We start from the raw sequence: 15,977 nt of genomic DNA, 5'->3' as shown, positions 1-15,977 counted from the left end.
AGTGGGAGTCATGGATAATCATAGATCTGGACAAAGTTTATTAAAGAAAATTTTCAAAGAAGGAAGAGTGAGATTTTTAAATTTGTTATCAAAAACTAATTTGTAAATTTAATATACTGAAATGCTGTTAGAATTAGGGTGCCAAACCACTTGAGCCATACTCATGAAAAAATAAACACATTTGTGTTAAATAGTATTTGTTTCTTTCACAACTGAAAGCACCCCACACCCCCATGCCACCCAAACATACACATACTCCCTTCTGCTTAAACTGGAAGTGCCTTGTTACACAATCCAACCCACAAATAAAATGTTGTTTTTGCTAGAGTATGTCCATCCTTAATAACTGATTATATTTCTTGTCTTTTTCAGTGAATGTTGTGTCAATGTTACAGGAATTTTGGGAAAGCAAGCAGCAACAGAGGGCTGCGTTCCCAAGTGAAGGTGTGGTGGTCTACGAGTCGCTGCCGTCTCCTGGACCACCCTTTGTGAGTTATGTGACCCTCCCAGGGGGAAGCTGTTTTGGCAACTTTCAGGTAAGAAGCAACCATAAACTGATCAGTGAAAGCTGATTGAGTTAAAACAGAGTAAGCCCTTTTATAAAACGGTACATTGTAAGTTTTCTTGGGTCTAATGAAAAAAGTTATGCCACATTCCATTATGTAAGAGAAAAATTGGTCAGATGTTCCCATTTTTTTAAATGGGAAGTATTTTTTATTAGGGTGTTGTCCCCTGATATTTCTTTATGGAAAATGAATTTTATAGTATTTTATTTGCCTGATTGCTGCTGCCTTTTCCCTCAAATATTTTGGAATAAATCTTAAAGAACAAAGGAACTTGGGCAAAGTCCTTCCATCAGGGCCCTTCCATCAGTAGAAAGTCTTCACATCTATGAAATTTGTAATCAAATACTAATCAATCTACTACACACGAAAGCATGAACCTATAGCAAAGGTTGAGGGTCACAGGGCTGGGTTCAGGCACCTATGCTAATCCCAAGTTCTGCCTCTGAATAATTGTAGACCCTTGGGAAATGTATTTAACTTACTGATTTCCCTGATTTTGAGATGGGGAATAATACCCACAGGGTAGGTTGAGAGTCATATGAAATATACATGCAATGTGTTTATCTGATATATAGCAGATATTCCAAGTATTGTTTTGATAATTAGTATAAAGACTCTTCCAGTTGGTTAATTCTTTGTTATGTTTATCATGGGTGTAAATGATGATACATTTCTAGTTGTACACCTGTTCACACAAAAACATTTGTCTGCATTAACAATCAGTATCTGATTGTGTGCGTAACAAATACTTGTTGAGTGACTAGGAAATACCAAGCACTGGATCAAGTAATGAGGATATGGTCCATACCTTAAGGAAAGAAATGTACAAAAATTATAGTAATTACATAGTAATATTAGAAGGTCAATGAAAGCACAAAAGTTGGAGCTTCTCAATTTACCAGTCACCTTTATAAGTACCCCTTTAGTACAGTAAACTCTCTCTTAATTTTCAATAACTGGCAAAAATCCCTCATTTATAGTTTATGGACAATGTGAAACTCAGAAGCGCTCAAATTTCCCTCTTAGCTTTGACAACTAGGAAGCCCAGAGGCAAATTTTCAGTGTATCTCTTCGTAGTATGTCTATAAAACTTAGTGTCGTGTAATTTTTAGGACTAACCTCATACTTGATATTATTTATATTTCTAACTTTACTCTCCCTTTGAACTTAGTGTGCCTCACTCATTTATTTCATCCTGTTACCATGTGTCTGTTTTATATTATTTCAAATGCTTTGTGTGCCTCACTCATTTATTTCGTCCTGTTACCATGTATCTGTTTTATATTATTTCAAATCCTTTGTGGAGTAAGGGGAAGATATAGTTTAATAAATAGACCCACAAACCTATGTCTGCCTAGGGAAGTCAGAAAAGAATTCATGGGAAGCAATCACACACTGAGATGTACAATTGAGGGTGTCTTTGCCAATCGGTAAAGAGGAGATAACATTCTCAGCATAGGGAACAGTGTGTACAGAGGCATGGTACAAGAGAAAAGCACAAGAACTTTCAGAATTTGGGGAGCTTAAGTGTGTCTGTGACAGGAAAACAGTAGGAGATGATGGTAGGCACTCACATCAAACTATAAGGGGTGTTCATGCTTTGCAAAGAAGAACAGGTTTTATTCTATATAAAATCAAAATCCCTGAAAGATTCTGAGCAGGAGCATGATATATTCAAATGTGTTTCAGAAAGCTTACTCTGACAGTAGCATGGGGTAATTTTAAAGAACTGCTTTCAAAACTTCTGACACCGCCAGCCAGTGAGGTCTTGCCTTCTACCCTGAGCAGTGGTCAAGAGTGGATTTTTACCTCTGACTAATGAAAGTGAACTGCCTGATTAGGATGATTTGAAAAGGGCTCTAGAAGCCTTAGAACAGAACTTGATGGAACCCTAGACACTTAGACATGGATGGGAAGCAAGGGAGGGGGAAGAAAGGCAGCAAATGAGGAAAGGATTCCCTAATCCACATGAGTCTGCAGGTCCATCATCGAGCATTCAAGGTGAAGCCTGCCTACTCATAGAGAGTTCCCATCAGATTTCCCATTCAGGGGAGGCCTCCTAGGAAAACAGAGCTGCTCAGCCACAGAGCAAGGTTTTGCCAGCCACATAAATGAATGTTTTTTTTTGTTTTTTGTCCATGAATGTCAATGGACTAAAGATCACCAAACATTTGAAGAAAACCAAAAGAAAAAAAATTTTTAAAGGCCAAGGCAAGCAAACAAAAGAGCAGAAATAATTCAAGCAGCAGAGTATGTAAAAGAGTATTAAAATAATTATCTTCAGAAAATTGTGGAAAGATAAGTATCCCTAAAACAGCTACGAAAAAAGAAGCAAGCAGGGAACAGGAAATTTAAAGTGTGATTGCCAAATTAGAACAATAAAAATAAGTGAAAAATGAGTAAACAGATGAATAGACATAGATCACAGCCAAATTAGTAAAGGGTAACAAAGTAAAAAATGACTAGTAAATTTTCTAGAACTTAGAGCAAGAAGACAAAGAGATGGAAAAAGAGGACAGGAGACATGGGGATAAATCCTGGAGGTAAACATTAATCTAATAAGAGTTCTAGAAAGAGACAAAGGAAATAAGGGGAAGAAATAAGTAACAGAAGCAATTTTCTTTGAGTTAAAGAAAAGCACAAATTTTCATATTGAAATGACCCACCGTATTCCAAGCAGGATCATGACAAAAAGTCACATAGCTCTGTGGCTATATGAGACTTAGGGACAGCATTCTGTTTAAAAGATGGATCAAGGGACTTCTGTGCATTGACCTCACTGTTTTTATGGTTTTTGTTTTGTTTTGTTTTGTTTTAAGGTAGATTTGATTTATATGTAGGATAGCTATGGGGGAGCTGATATGAAATTGGGCAAAAACTGGCAAACTTGGTCAAAAAAATTAAAAACTATATCTTTGAAAAGATAAACAAGAAAGACATTTGTGAGTAAGAAAAAAAAGTAAAAGACACACACTACACTCAGCATGAGAAAGGGGATGTAATCATAGGAGTGTAATATAAAAATACTACATGAACTATTAAAAAAGCATAAAAACTTAGATAATACTGACTTTCTTCTGGGAACTCTTTTATCTTTGCAATTCTTCTATAAGTCTAAAATTATTTCAAAATAAAAAGTAAAAAAGAAACAAAAATGGCTCCAATGGCTCCCTACTATTTTACCTTCTTATTAAAGTCTGAATTCCTTATTCTGGCAATAAAGACTTTACAACTAGCCCCAACTTTCCCAGCTTTATCTCCTGAATTCCTTTCTGACACTCAGTGCTTCAGCCTGACTGTCCCTCGTCCAGGCCTTGACCTCTTCCAGCCACTCCACACTCATACTATGACATACTCATGAAGTGCTGTTACCACCTTCTCTTCATGTCTAAACCCTGACTATCTTCCGGGACTTCACTTAGATATCACATTTTCCATGAATTTTCCCTGAATCTCCCCACTAAAAATCTTTACCTCTTCTGATTTTCCAGTGCAGTTAGTTATCTCTGCTTCTCTTCTAGTATTTAATGTTTTTTACCTTATGCTACAGCTACTTATGTGCATGTTCTGTCCCTATAATCAAATGTAAGTGCCTCAGGGACAGAGTCTGTATCCTTATATCCCTAAGATGCCAAGTACTGGGCTTTGCATATAGTAAGTGCCTAATAAATGTTGTTGGATGAATAGCTAAATGATGAATAACAAATCCGAAGAATCAATGAAGTTTATATATGTCCTTTTTAAAAACAATATAATCACTATTGACAGATATACAAAACAATATATACTATTACATACAACATAATATATCAACTAAGGTATTTCACCTCACTCTGCAAGATGGTGGGCTAGGAAGGAAAAATCAGTAACATTAAAATCAGCTGATATTATTATGTTCATATCTGTGATTAAAGTTTTGAAAGTGGATTAATTTGAAACTATTGATTTAAAAAAACCTTCTAATTCTCTCTGAATTTCATTTATGCAAAATAACTTTCCCTCCACCCTATACCCATGATCTCGAATAACCAACATTTGGCCATACACACCCATGCGTTATGTTTGTTCATATGTAATAACTACATTCATTATGATGTACTTAGAATATAATGCTTTTGACAGATCAGTGAATAGATCTAGAGGATATGAGTCTAAGAAATTCTAATGTTCTTGTTTTTGTTTTTGCTTCCTTGAGAATTATGAATTTCCCTATCGTCTCATAAATTTCTACCCCAAATTATAAGACTTCCCGTATGTAGTAAATTTACCATCCTCCTTATGGTCTCTAAAAAATAGAAAACAAAATTTAAAAAGCTGAACTCTTCAGCAGGGAAGCCTCTTGGTGATTTCTCTGATCATTTCAGGGTTTCCTTTTCCTTATGTTTAAATCATCATATTTTAAGGTTCTCAGGAGGATTGTTAACATCCTTGCTTTAAAAGATCCAGAATTTCCTGAATCAAATATGTTTTGAAAATGTGTTTGGGTGATTGGCTGCCAAATCTTAACCTATTTGGCTCCCCAAAATGTGACTTGAGAAAGGAAAACCAGGAAGGCAAAAAAAAAGAAAGAAAATTTCTCCTAAAGCAATGTCCTTACACTTTTCTTGGTTAGTTCAGAAACTGTCTTCAGTGGTTTCAACTAAACCGTCTAAATGTTATTTTTACCATATAACATTTTATCATATTTTTGCCAGCAGTTGGCCTTAAGAGCCTACATGCTCATTCCTGCAATGCCTTTCACATAATCAAATGTCACCCTTGTGCATTGCAAATCATTTCATGATGGATTATTAATGCCAAGACCATGTGCTGGGACATGGAGAAACCATTATGCCAGCAGTAGCCTTCTTACTGAGCCGTGGACGTCACCTCCAACGGTGCCAAGTAATTGAAAATACTTGAAGTGGAGTATGGGATTGGACTGCCAGATTACTCCTTCTGGTTCATGAAAGCTGTAAGAGATTATGCTCATTCATTCTTTAGAAAAGTGGTACTCAGACTGAGCTTTAGTTTTCTGATTAATCAAAGGAAAGCAGTCAAAAGGCTCTGGTGGACACAAACCACTGGTTTTATGCAAAGAAACCTCCCACTGAAGTAAATGGGAGGCTTGTGTCCAAGAAGACTAATTAAAGAATTTTCAGTTAGTTTTGACACCACAATCCAAAAAAACCAGAGAGCCAGAGGGAAAGAAAGCAGCCATAACCCTGCCTTTTAACTGTGCCTTCACAAACTATTTCAGTATAGAAAAAGAGAAGTGAAAATATGATTCATTTTTGAATTTCTAAACAATAAATAAAATGATCTACTGTTATTAAATTATTTGTCTTTTAGAAAGTTATACTGAAACACATTAGTGCTTATTGTGTCTTTTATAAAAGAAACTATCTTCTAAGGCATTAAGTAGAAATTCATGCATCTTGGGTGTATTTTCTCTATGCCATTTTTGTCTAGGCAGTTAATCCTTCCCTAGCCCCGTATCATGACCATGAAAACTTGCAGTAATTTCCATTTTTTACAATAAGGGCAACACAAGGGCCATCAGATCAACGTCTGGCTCCCCTCTTGATGAACTCAGAAGGAAAGCCACTCATTATTTCAGCAGCTGTTTTTGTTTCCAAATCCAAAAGGGGGAACTTAATTGAGTATTTTCTCTTATTTTATATTTTGATTAAAAGATTTGTGATTCAAGTTTTGTTTTCAAGCCAGTGATGTGGTCTTCCATATAGTCTGCTAGAATGATTTGGATTAATGTATTTTACTCTTATTTGGAATAAAAAGTAAAAATTCTTTGAGTGTAGTACCATGTGATTACTTATGTGCAAAAGTTATGATTGAATAAAAAATGTATCACCTTGGGCTTCCCTGGTGGCGCAGTGGTTGAGAGTCCGCCTGCCGATGCAGGGGACACGGGTTCGTGCCCCTATCCCGGAAGATCCCACATGCCGCGGAGCGGCTGGGCCCGCGAGCCATGGCCGCGGAGCCTGTGTGTCCGGAGCCTGTGCTCCGCAACGGGAGAGGCCACAGCAGTGAGAGGCCCGCGTACAGCAAAAAAAAAAAAAAAAAAAAAAAAATGTATCACCTGGCTAAAACATTGATGTGATAGCTCGATTTATTTGAAGTGTAGAACACTCATTCAATGAGATGTCCTGCTTTTTGTCACATGTTTTGTTATTGTTAAAATTGCTTTACAGAAAAGCAGGTGGTAAACACTGGGGTCAGGTACTTAGGCTGTTTGTATCATGCCAGGTGCTGCATGAAATTGAGACATTTAATATTTCCAGAGGCAAGCTGTTGATTGATTTTTTTTTTTCATTTCCAACCAGTATTTGGCATTGTGTAACAGGGTCGCACAGTTGGGAGGTGTGAGAGGGAACACTCAGAGCAGATGAGTTTCTTCCAAAGCTCTGTCTCTGAAAGGCCTTCCATTTTTATGCCACTTGGTTTTCAAACCAAAGCCTTTGCCTGTGAAGACACCTGGAAAAACTACTTTTCCAAGGTACATACTACCTAAAAGGATAGAGGTTTTGTTTTAGTCACTTTTAAGGCAGTAAGCACACTTCACCTGTATTATTAGATATAAAACACATGTTTTATACTTTCATGCGTTGCATGATTCTTCTCAAAGTCCAGGGAATTAAAAGTATATTTAAATCACAATAGAGTAAGTTTATAAAATTAAGTTTTTCCCGAGAGAGAAGGACTAAGAGAAAATTTGATTAATTCATAGACTTGGCTAAATGGAATTGTAATGCTCTCTTTTTTTACTGATTATTAAATAAGGCCTAGCCTTAGCATTCCATGCTCCAAAGAGAGATTTAGTTCCTGCCATAAAATTGAGACTATTGCCTTGTACTAATGCTGTTTTAATGCCAACTATTACTGTTTGATCAACCATGACCTCTTCTCTGTCTCTAGAGTTGTATACCTTGACGCAGATGCACAACATGCTATGCAATGTAACTTAACTTCTAAAGGAGGTATTTCCTGGTAGAAATCTCCACAGGAAAGCATCCTGTTTTGCAACTAATGAGACTCAAAGATAGGAAGGTTAGTTATAACCCCTTCCCATTTGAAAGTCATATGTCAGCTAATGATCAGGCTTTCATGGCTTGCCTGTGAAACTGGAAGTGCATATTGTTTTAATGAGACCTAGTTATTCTCCAGAACCCTTTGCTAACTTTACTTTTTTTAATCAAGCAAAGTGAATAGAGATATTCACATATTGATGTTTCAAAGAGAACAGCAGCATATAGTGAAAGGAATGCTTAGGAAAAGTCTCCGTGGTAAATAGACTTGGGACAATCTCCAGGGGAGTCCCCCAGCCTTAGTTGATAAACTTTAGGAAGATGCTCACTGTCTCACAAGCTGCTGAATGAGGAAGAAAGGCTGACTCTTTCTTTCCCCACCCTACGCCCCCATCCCTCTCCGTGCAGAGCCAAGTCCTTTTACATCAAAGCAACTATAAAAATAAACCAAAACTTTGAGCCCTGATCAATTCATCTTGTCTTCACCTTAAGTTGAAAAAGGAATAAGAAGAAAAGAAAAAAGGGAAAAGAAAAAAACCTCAAGGAGCAAAACAACATGGTTTTGTAATAGTTACCAGGGACCTTGGTCTAGGTATGTGTGTAGAATAGCATTTGTGGCAGAGGTAAATGAGGAGGAGGCCAGGTGGTTTGTATTATAAAAATAACATTCTGACCCACCATGTGCATGAAACGTTTCTTTCAGTTGACAGGAACTGGTGAGTTTTCTCTGAAAATTGGACTCCCAGACCAGTCCCCTCCCCCATACCTAGCAAAGACCCCCATTCCTAGCACACACAGAGCTCCAAATTGTTCCCAATGTATTTGCAGCCAGCCTGACCTACAGAGAAAGAGACACAATATTAACTTGGGTGACTGAGTCTCAACGGTTGCCCTTTTTCACATCACCGTCTGGAAGGGAAAAAAATGCTAATATATCTACGAATAGATAAATTTGAACACATGCAAATGTTCATGCTTAGACCACGGCAGTCAAGGTCTTAAAGAATTGAAAGAGGGACAATTAGTATCAGGGCCTGGTTTGTGGCATTCTTTGTGCTGATGGCTTGCTGTCAGGATGAAACTGAGGTGTTGGTGACACTGACCAGAGCTGGCAGGCCGTACACACAAACTCTGCAAGTCAATTGCTGAGACTTGCACTCTGAGTCACAAAAGCAAAACACTCCCAAGCACCTGAATGACAGACTTGACAGCCTAAAAGATCTGGGCAAGAACTCTCACCTCGAACAGAGTCAGTTTATTTGGTTTTGCCACCTGCAAAGTCCCAGCTTGGGAGAGCCCCTTGGGTCCGATGGGCTACTGAGCAAATGCCACCTAAATAACACTGACCTGCCCTTGGCCCCAGGGAGGATGGCATCTTCAGCTTAGAGTTTGCATGTGGATAAAATCTGTCAAATGTATAATACATTACGGGTCTTATTCCAAAAAACTTGCTCCTTACAGACCACTTTTCAACTCCTCGGCTACCATTGGTAGACACAGAATAAAGTGTACCTAACTCAGTTTTATACATTTAGGATCTGCAGACCTTTATTTTTCTTGATGTCTTTAAAATGCAAATATAAAAAATTCTAAGAAGACTGTTGTTTGTTTAAGATGGAGAAAGGTCACTTATATTGATGTCTTTCCACATGCTTTCATAAAGAAAACACTGTAGTTGGGATGTATGGGCAGAAAAATCTTAGTGTCCAGAAACAGTCACTCAACATATGTTCTAATACAAAGCAAGGGAAAAACTATCAATAAAATTAGGACTACCAGGAAAGTTACTGTTCAGAGTATAAATTGTGTCATCCTGGCTAGAAAATGTTTCTGTGAACAGTAACACACTTATAATAATTTCAATTTTTATTGTTATCAATAATTAACAATAAAACTAGCATCTTACTAGGCATTTCTATGTTTACAACATGTACGTGGCTACCAAAATTTTATTTCAATTAATTTAAGAATTTCCATACATCCTAAAAAATGGATTAGCCACTATTTTATTTCAGGACAGCCTACTGACCCACAAATCATTCTTGGTTTAATCTTTCTGTTGCATAGTGTGACACATGGAAAATTATCATGGAAGAAATAAAAACTGCTGAGCAAAAAGGAAAATTGAGACCTCAGTTAAGTTGGGAGTACTTACATACTTCCTAAGGGCCTACTTTTAGAAGAACAGTTGTAAAGGATTTTTTTTTCAACCTGAATGTTGCTGTCCTTGACTTTTGTGTAGAAGTAATTTCTCTAGTGAGAAATTAGCATGTTTGATGTTAGCAGAGGTAGATATACCATTGTGATATTGTGATTTATAATAACATATATGTGGTCTGATTCCCTGCCAACAGCCACTGAAACCCCTGGGACTTCCTAAGTGATAGGAGTGATAAAGGTATCTTTTATTATTTATAACAAATAAAGGGCTATACCACACCTGAGTTTATGTTAATGAGGTGACTTTTGGAGAAGCTCCTAGAGATGGGGCCTGGTTGCTAAGAGAACCAACCATATGATGAGAAGTTTAGAATTTTCAGCCCCAACCTCTGATCTCCTGATAAGGAAGAGGAGCTAAAGATTGACTTAATCACCAATGGCCAAAGATTTAATCAATCATGCTTATGTTATGAAGCCTCCCTAAAAGTCCTTAATGATAGGATTCAGAGAGCTTCTAGGTTGGTGGTGCTGGGAAGGTGGTTTGCTTGGAGAGGGCATGGAAGCTCTGAGCCCCTTCCCACATAGCTTGCTTTATGCGTCTCTTTCTCTAGCTGTTCCTGAGTTATATCCTTTTATACCAAATCAATAATCTAGTAAGTAAATAGTTTCCGTGAGTTCTGTGAGCTGTTCTAGCAAATGATGGAAGCAGAGGAGGGAGTTGTGGGAATCTGTCATTTTCAGTTGGTTGGTCAGAAACACAGCTAACAACCTGGAGTTGTGATTAGTGTCTGAAGTGGAGTCATCTTGTAGGACAGAGCCTGTGGAATCTGATGCTATCTTCAGGTGGACAGTTTCAGAATTGAGTTAAATTGTAGGACACCCAGCTGGTATCAGAGAATTAGTTGGTGTAGGGGGGAAAACCCCCAGACATTTTGTGACCAGAGTATAGAAGTGTAGAGTACTTTAGTAGAGGAGAGAGTTCTCCCTTTCAACCATGAAGCCAATGAAATTTCTACCATAGGCTCCTTCCAATTCACATGCCAGTCTTTTTGTGTGTGTGTGTGGTACACGGGCCTCTCACTGTTGTGGCCTCTCCCGTTGCGGAGCACAGGCTCCGGACGCGCAGGCTCAGCGGCCATGGCTCACGGGCCCAGCCGCTCCACAGCATGTGGAATCTTCCCGGACCGGGGCACGAACCCATGTCCCTGCATCGGCAGGCAGACTCTCAACCACTGTGCCACCAGGGAAGCCCAACATGCCAGTCTTTTTAATGTGTAATTTCGTATTGTTTTTCTCACACAAAGTCCCTCAAATTGTGTAAGCTTCAGGCCCCACAGAACGTAGTTTTGCCTCTGCCAATTAGAAATGAGACACAGAAGGGACAGAAGCTACAGCAACATTCCTCTAAGCATAGTCCTGGATCCACCTGCTTCAGGATCACCTGGAAAGCTTGTTAAAATGCAGACCCCCACGGTGATCCATCTGAAGAGATTCTGATTCAATAGGTCAGACTGAGGCCTGGGAATGTGCATATTTAGCAAGTTCCCCAGGTGATCTTACTATGAATACTAAAGTTTTTGAACTATTGGTTTGGATTCCTGGCCTAGGCTTAGCAATGATCTTCATAGTGTACCCTGTGGGCTCCTAGTAGCTTGTCCATGATCTAACACCCAAAAATAAAATACAGAAACAGAATGAGCTGGTCTAAGGAGAATTTCTTATCCAGTGGAGCTGGGGAAGTTTGATTTAAATGACTTTTGCTCTCGAAGAGTTACCAAACATATCTTAAAATTGTTGAGCAATTGTATGTGGTAAAACTCCCAATTCTTTTGGCTCCGTACTTAATCAAGGGACCACTTCCAGCCAGCATGAGAAACTTCCAACAGGGAATGACGTTTGATCTTCTAGTCTAGTCATAGTTGGTCTTTCTCTCTCTATTTTCCTTCTCCCTACAGTCCAGGTGGAGGAAAGCATCAAAAGGACAATAGGAGGGAAGAGGTATTAATATAATTGTAAGCACTTGCCCCTTATCATTGAGCAAAGTTTCTTATGACAATGCACTGCTTCTTCCTTGGCCTTTTCTTCTAAAAGAAATTGAGTTCATCATGTGGGAATGGGAAGAGATACTCTTGGTGTCTTATGTCAAAATGACCCATGGAATATCAAAGTTGGAGCTTGGGCTAAAGTACCATCTGTACTGATCTGGGGGATGCTGGGAGACTTCAGCCCAATTTTATATCTTCTCTATCCCACGGTGGGTGACCATTTCTGTGACAAGCAGATTAGTGTTGTGGTTAAAAATCTGGGCTTTCAAGTCAGACAGACATGGGGTTTAATCTTGTTTTGGTAACTTTTTAAGTTGTATGACCTTAGGATATGTAACCTCTGTTTTTCTTGTGGGTGGAATAAGCATAACAGCGAAACCAACTTCATAGGATTGTGGTAATAACTAAATGTGACAATTGACATAAGCTGCTTAGCTCAGCACCCAGCATATAGAGTCAGCAACGAGGATTACTGTTAGTGAGCTCTCCCTCAAGGGTGGGCTGAGGGAGTTCCCAATTGCCTGATGTGAGCAAAGCCTTTGTATTAGCTATCTATGGCTGGGTAACAAATTACTGCAAAACTTATCATTGTCTCCCACAGTTTCTGAAGACCAGGAATCTAGAAGCAGCTTAGTTGGGTAGTTCTGGCTCAGGGTGTCCCAGAGGTTTCAGTTAACCCATCAGCTGGAGCTAGAGTCATCTGAAGGCTTGATCGGATCTGGAGGATCAGCTTCCAGTCACACTCAGAAGGCTGTTGGCAGAAGGCGTTAGTTAGTTCCTTACCACATGTGCCTTTCAGTAGGACTGCTCAAAACATGCCAGCTGACTCTTCCCAGAGAGAAAGCAACTGTGACCAAGATGGAAGCCACAAGGTCTTTTATAACCTAATTTAAAAAGTGACATACCTTAGCTTCTGCCATATTCTATTGGTTGCACAGACCAAACCTGTACAGTATGGGAGGGGACTGCACAAGTGTGTGAATACCAGGAGGCAGAGATCACTGGGGGTTATCTCAGAGGCTGGATACCACCACCTTTAAATGGTTTTCCTAAGCAATGCCACAGATGCTCTTTTTTTTTTTTTGGCTTTAATTGTAGAGTTGAGAGGCTTTGAAATGATTATAGTGTTTTATAATCTACCAGCAAATGAAAGGCATCCAAGCCTCAAGATAAATGTCTGAGTGGGGTCTGCTAGCCACTTGAAAAGCATGTGGCTCCACATACCAAAGAAATCCACAGCTGACTTGAGTAAAATCTTGACTGTTAAATATTCCAGCTCTGTACTTTCACAAAGTGCAAAGGACAGAAGTTGTCTCTCTATATTAACAAGTAAGAATGGTTAGCGGATAAGGCATGGTTTACAAATCTGTATTTATGATCGGGGTCTGGCTGAAAAACAGCAAGAATAAACCATACAACCTGGGAAGTCTAATTCCAGCAGGAAGTTGCTTTGAAATAACATCATACTTCATTCACTCCCCAACTGATGTCTTTGACGACCAGTTTGGACACATCAGTAAAACGTCCTGTCACTTACCATATTTTATTTTCTTGCAGCATTTCCCACTGTTTGATGGTAACTCTAACAGTGCCTGTTCTCACAGCAGAATCCACACTCTGATTTAGATTTGCCAAGTAGATTGCTTTTAGCTAAATTTCTTGTCCAAGCACAGGTCCTTATGGTTCGAGAGTTCCCATTAAAATATCCCTAAAGAAAAATATACAGCTTTACTGGCTTGGATTTGTAGCTCCAAAATTTAAAAGAAAGCGGCTGGTTAACATTATAGACATTTTGAAGTACTTGTCTTTCAGAAATGCAAAAAACAATAGCAAGAAAAGCCTTTGATGGCTCAGAATTTATTTTATTTTATGTACTTATTAGTTGGTACACTTTCTCCCCCATTTTAACCAAAGATGCTGTACATTGAAACAATAAAATAAGTAAAGACATGTGTCTGCTTTAAAATCTCAAAATTGGTTAAGTCTCATACTCCTCTTCCATGCTTTCTGGGTAGAGGCTCTTTCTGTTCTCTCAGCCCTGCAGCACTTTGATCTCAGAAGCAGTGCTATTTGGTTGTAAATGTATGTGGCGCCTTTGATCTAGTACTTAGCTGGTCTTATTTAAAATAGATAGCTTCTTTTATCTAAGTAGTGTTTACTAGGTCTCTCTCTATGAAAGATGGTTTAAATTGCTATTATTTAGATAGAAAGTTATATAAAGTTTCTTAAGAGTGCCCAGATCTGAATCTAATTCTCTAAATTCTAAAGCCCCAATGGCATTATTATAGATTACATACAGCAAATTCCTGTTAAAATGAGCTGCTTTTACAGATGTCAGGTAATATTTGCAAAAACTTTGTTTGCTTTTTAACAAGGAACTGATTTTCTAAAGAATAATAAACATATCCTACACTCAGGCAAAAATAGTACTCTCAGAGTCTGAACTTAATGGCCAATTTTCCCTCTGAAATTCACATATTAGTATATTTTTATGTTACTGGGTTATGAACACTATAAAGTGTATATTGAAATGGGACTTTTTAAAGTAATAAGTATATATCTTGAATTCTCTTCTTTAAGAGGATTTCTTGAATATTTGTCAGGCGCATTAGTGACCTGTGTTTGAATTTCCTAGGCTGCATTGGGTTATTCATTCAACAAACTATGTTGCAGGTGCAAAGATGCAGAGGTGATTAAGTCACAGACTCTGCCCTTAAGTTGCTCACAGTCTGGGGTCAATGGGCAGAGCACTAGTAGACAATTACACAACAGTGTGGTGTGTGTCTCTTATGGATGCTGGTCCTTCCAGCCTGCAGTTGGGACTGGTCAGGGAAGGCTTCCTGGAAGAGGTGGCACCCAAGCTTCAGTTAGACTGCTGACTCAGAACTCAGTGTCTTGTAAGTTCCCAGCCAAGTCCATAATGCAAAGACAATCTATCTGCCTAACTCCTCTGATCCCCCCAACCCTGGTTTAATGCAGGTGGCCTAAACCTTGAGAAAGGTATAAACCTTGAAGGGCGCTGCTGCCTGAAGCTACCCCAAAGCCTTCTAGCTTGTCATTCAACACTGAGGAGAAAAAGCCCAAACCACCTTTCACATACATATTTAGAAATTTAGCTCCATTCTTCATTTAAAGGAAATATTGGAAATCTCTTTGAGTTGTTTAAGTTAAAATACCTGCCTTTAATTGTTCTGTTAGGCTCCTGACACATGTTTTTTCCGTCCTCCTTGGTGTCATGTTCCTACCATTTCAGAAGTCTTGTCATTACTTTGCCCATGTACTAACCATACATGAGCATTCCAAGAACTGACCCTGGGAGTAATGACTCTGGAGGATGCTCAAGAAGTATATAAGGGGCACGTCCCAGGCCTGGAGGTTGGGGGAAGGGCAAGAAGAGGTAATCCATAGTCAAGTACAGGATCATTGCACTAATAGTCAAAACTGTTCTAGGGAGGTCACAGGGGGCATATCAGATGGGGTCAGGGCCTGACCTCAGGGGACTCATACTGGGTCTGTGGAGATGGAGAAGAGAGGTGGCCTCTGGAGGACATGAGCACATGAGTTTGGAGTGTTCTTGGATCAGTGCAGGGATGGTCAGCATGGCGCAGGTGAGGTAGAGGCAGGAATGTGCTAAAAGCAAACTGGAAGGGTTTGGCTTTTTCCCAGTGGTGCTATGAAGTCCTTGAGGCACAAAACTGCAAAATGAAGTGGGGTCTTTGGTACTTGCCCTCTTCTTTGACGTCAGTAACCAAGCACAACTGATTCTAAGAATCTTGCATTCTAGGTAGTGGGCACCTTGGAGACCAGAGAGCCTAGCCTCCCCATTTGCCCAGTGAGGAACTAAGCTCCAAAGAACAGGCAGCCCAGGTCTCACAGTCACTGAATGGCAGAGGCAAGGGTGTATGGCCACCCTGTTGACCAGGACCCAGGCCTGGGCTTCTCTTCCTGGGGCTTGTTTCCCACTAGGAGTCCTGGAGTAAGATCTAGGACATTAGACAGTTCCTAGGAGCCTGTAGGAGAGAGCCATCACACCCTGGGGTCCTCCAACATGTGTGATCTCCAGGGGCAGTGCAGTTCTCATAGGGCTTCATCCTCTATCTGGACCCAGGGTCCACACCAAACCAGAACTTGAATAAGAGGAGTTGGTAAGAAAAGAGACAGGACAGAAAAGAATCGGGTTA

The 15,977-nt window shown here is 39.3% G+C and overlaps 1 protein-coding gene across 1 annotated transcript in view; it reads left to right on the top strand.

Annotated features, from left to right (window-relative positions):
• Window positions 1–15,977, top strand: part of LIX1 (limb and CNS expressed 1) — a 48,361-nt gene that overhangs the window by 18,768 nt on the left and 13,616 nt on the right. The window contains exon 2 of the mRNA XM_081231782.1: window positions 373–536. Coding sequence (XP_081087908.1) covers window positions 373–536 — 164 coding nt within the window. The remainder of the gene's footprint in view (window positions 1–372; window positions 537–15,977) is intronic.

The sequence above is a fragment of the Mesoplodon bidens genome (genome assembly GCF_964165515.1).
Source record: "Mesoplodon bidens genome assembly, chromosome: 4".
In the NCBI taxonomy this organism is placed as follows: domain Eukaryota; kingdom Metazoa; phylum Chordata; class Mammalia; order Artiodactyla; family Ziphiidae; genus Mesoplodon; species Mesoplodon bidens.
Note: the sequence above shows the minus strand (reverse complement) of the source record. Positions and strands in the feature narration are given on the sequence as shown.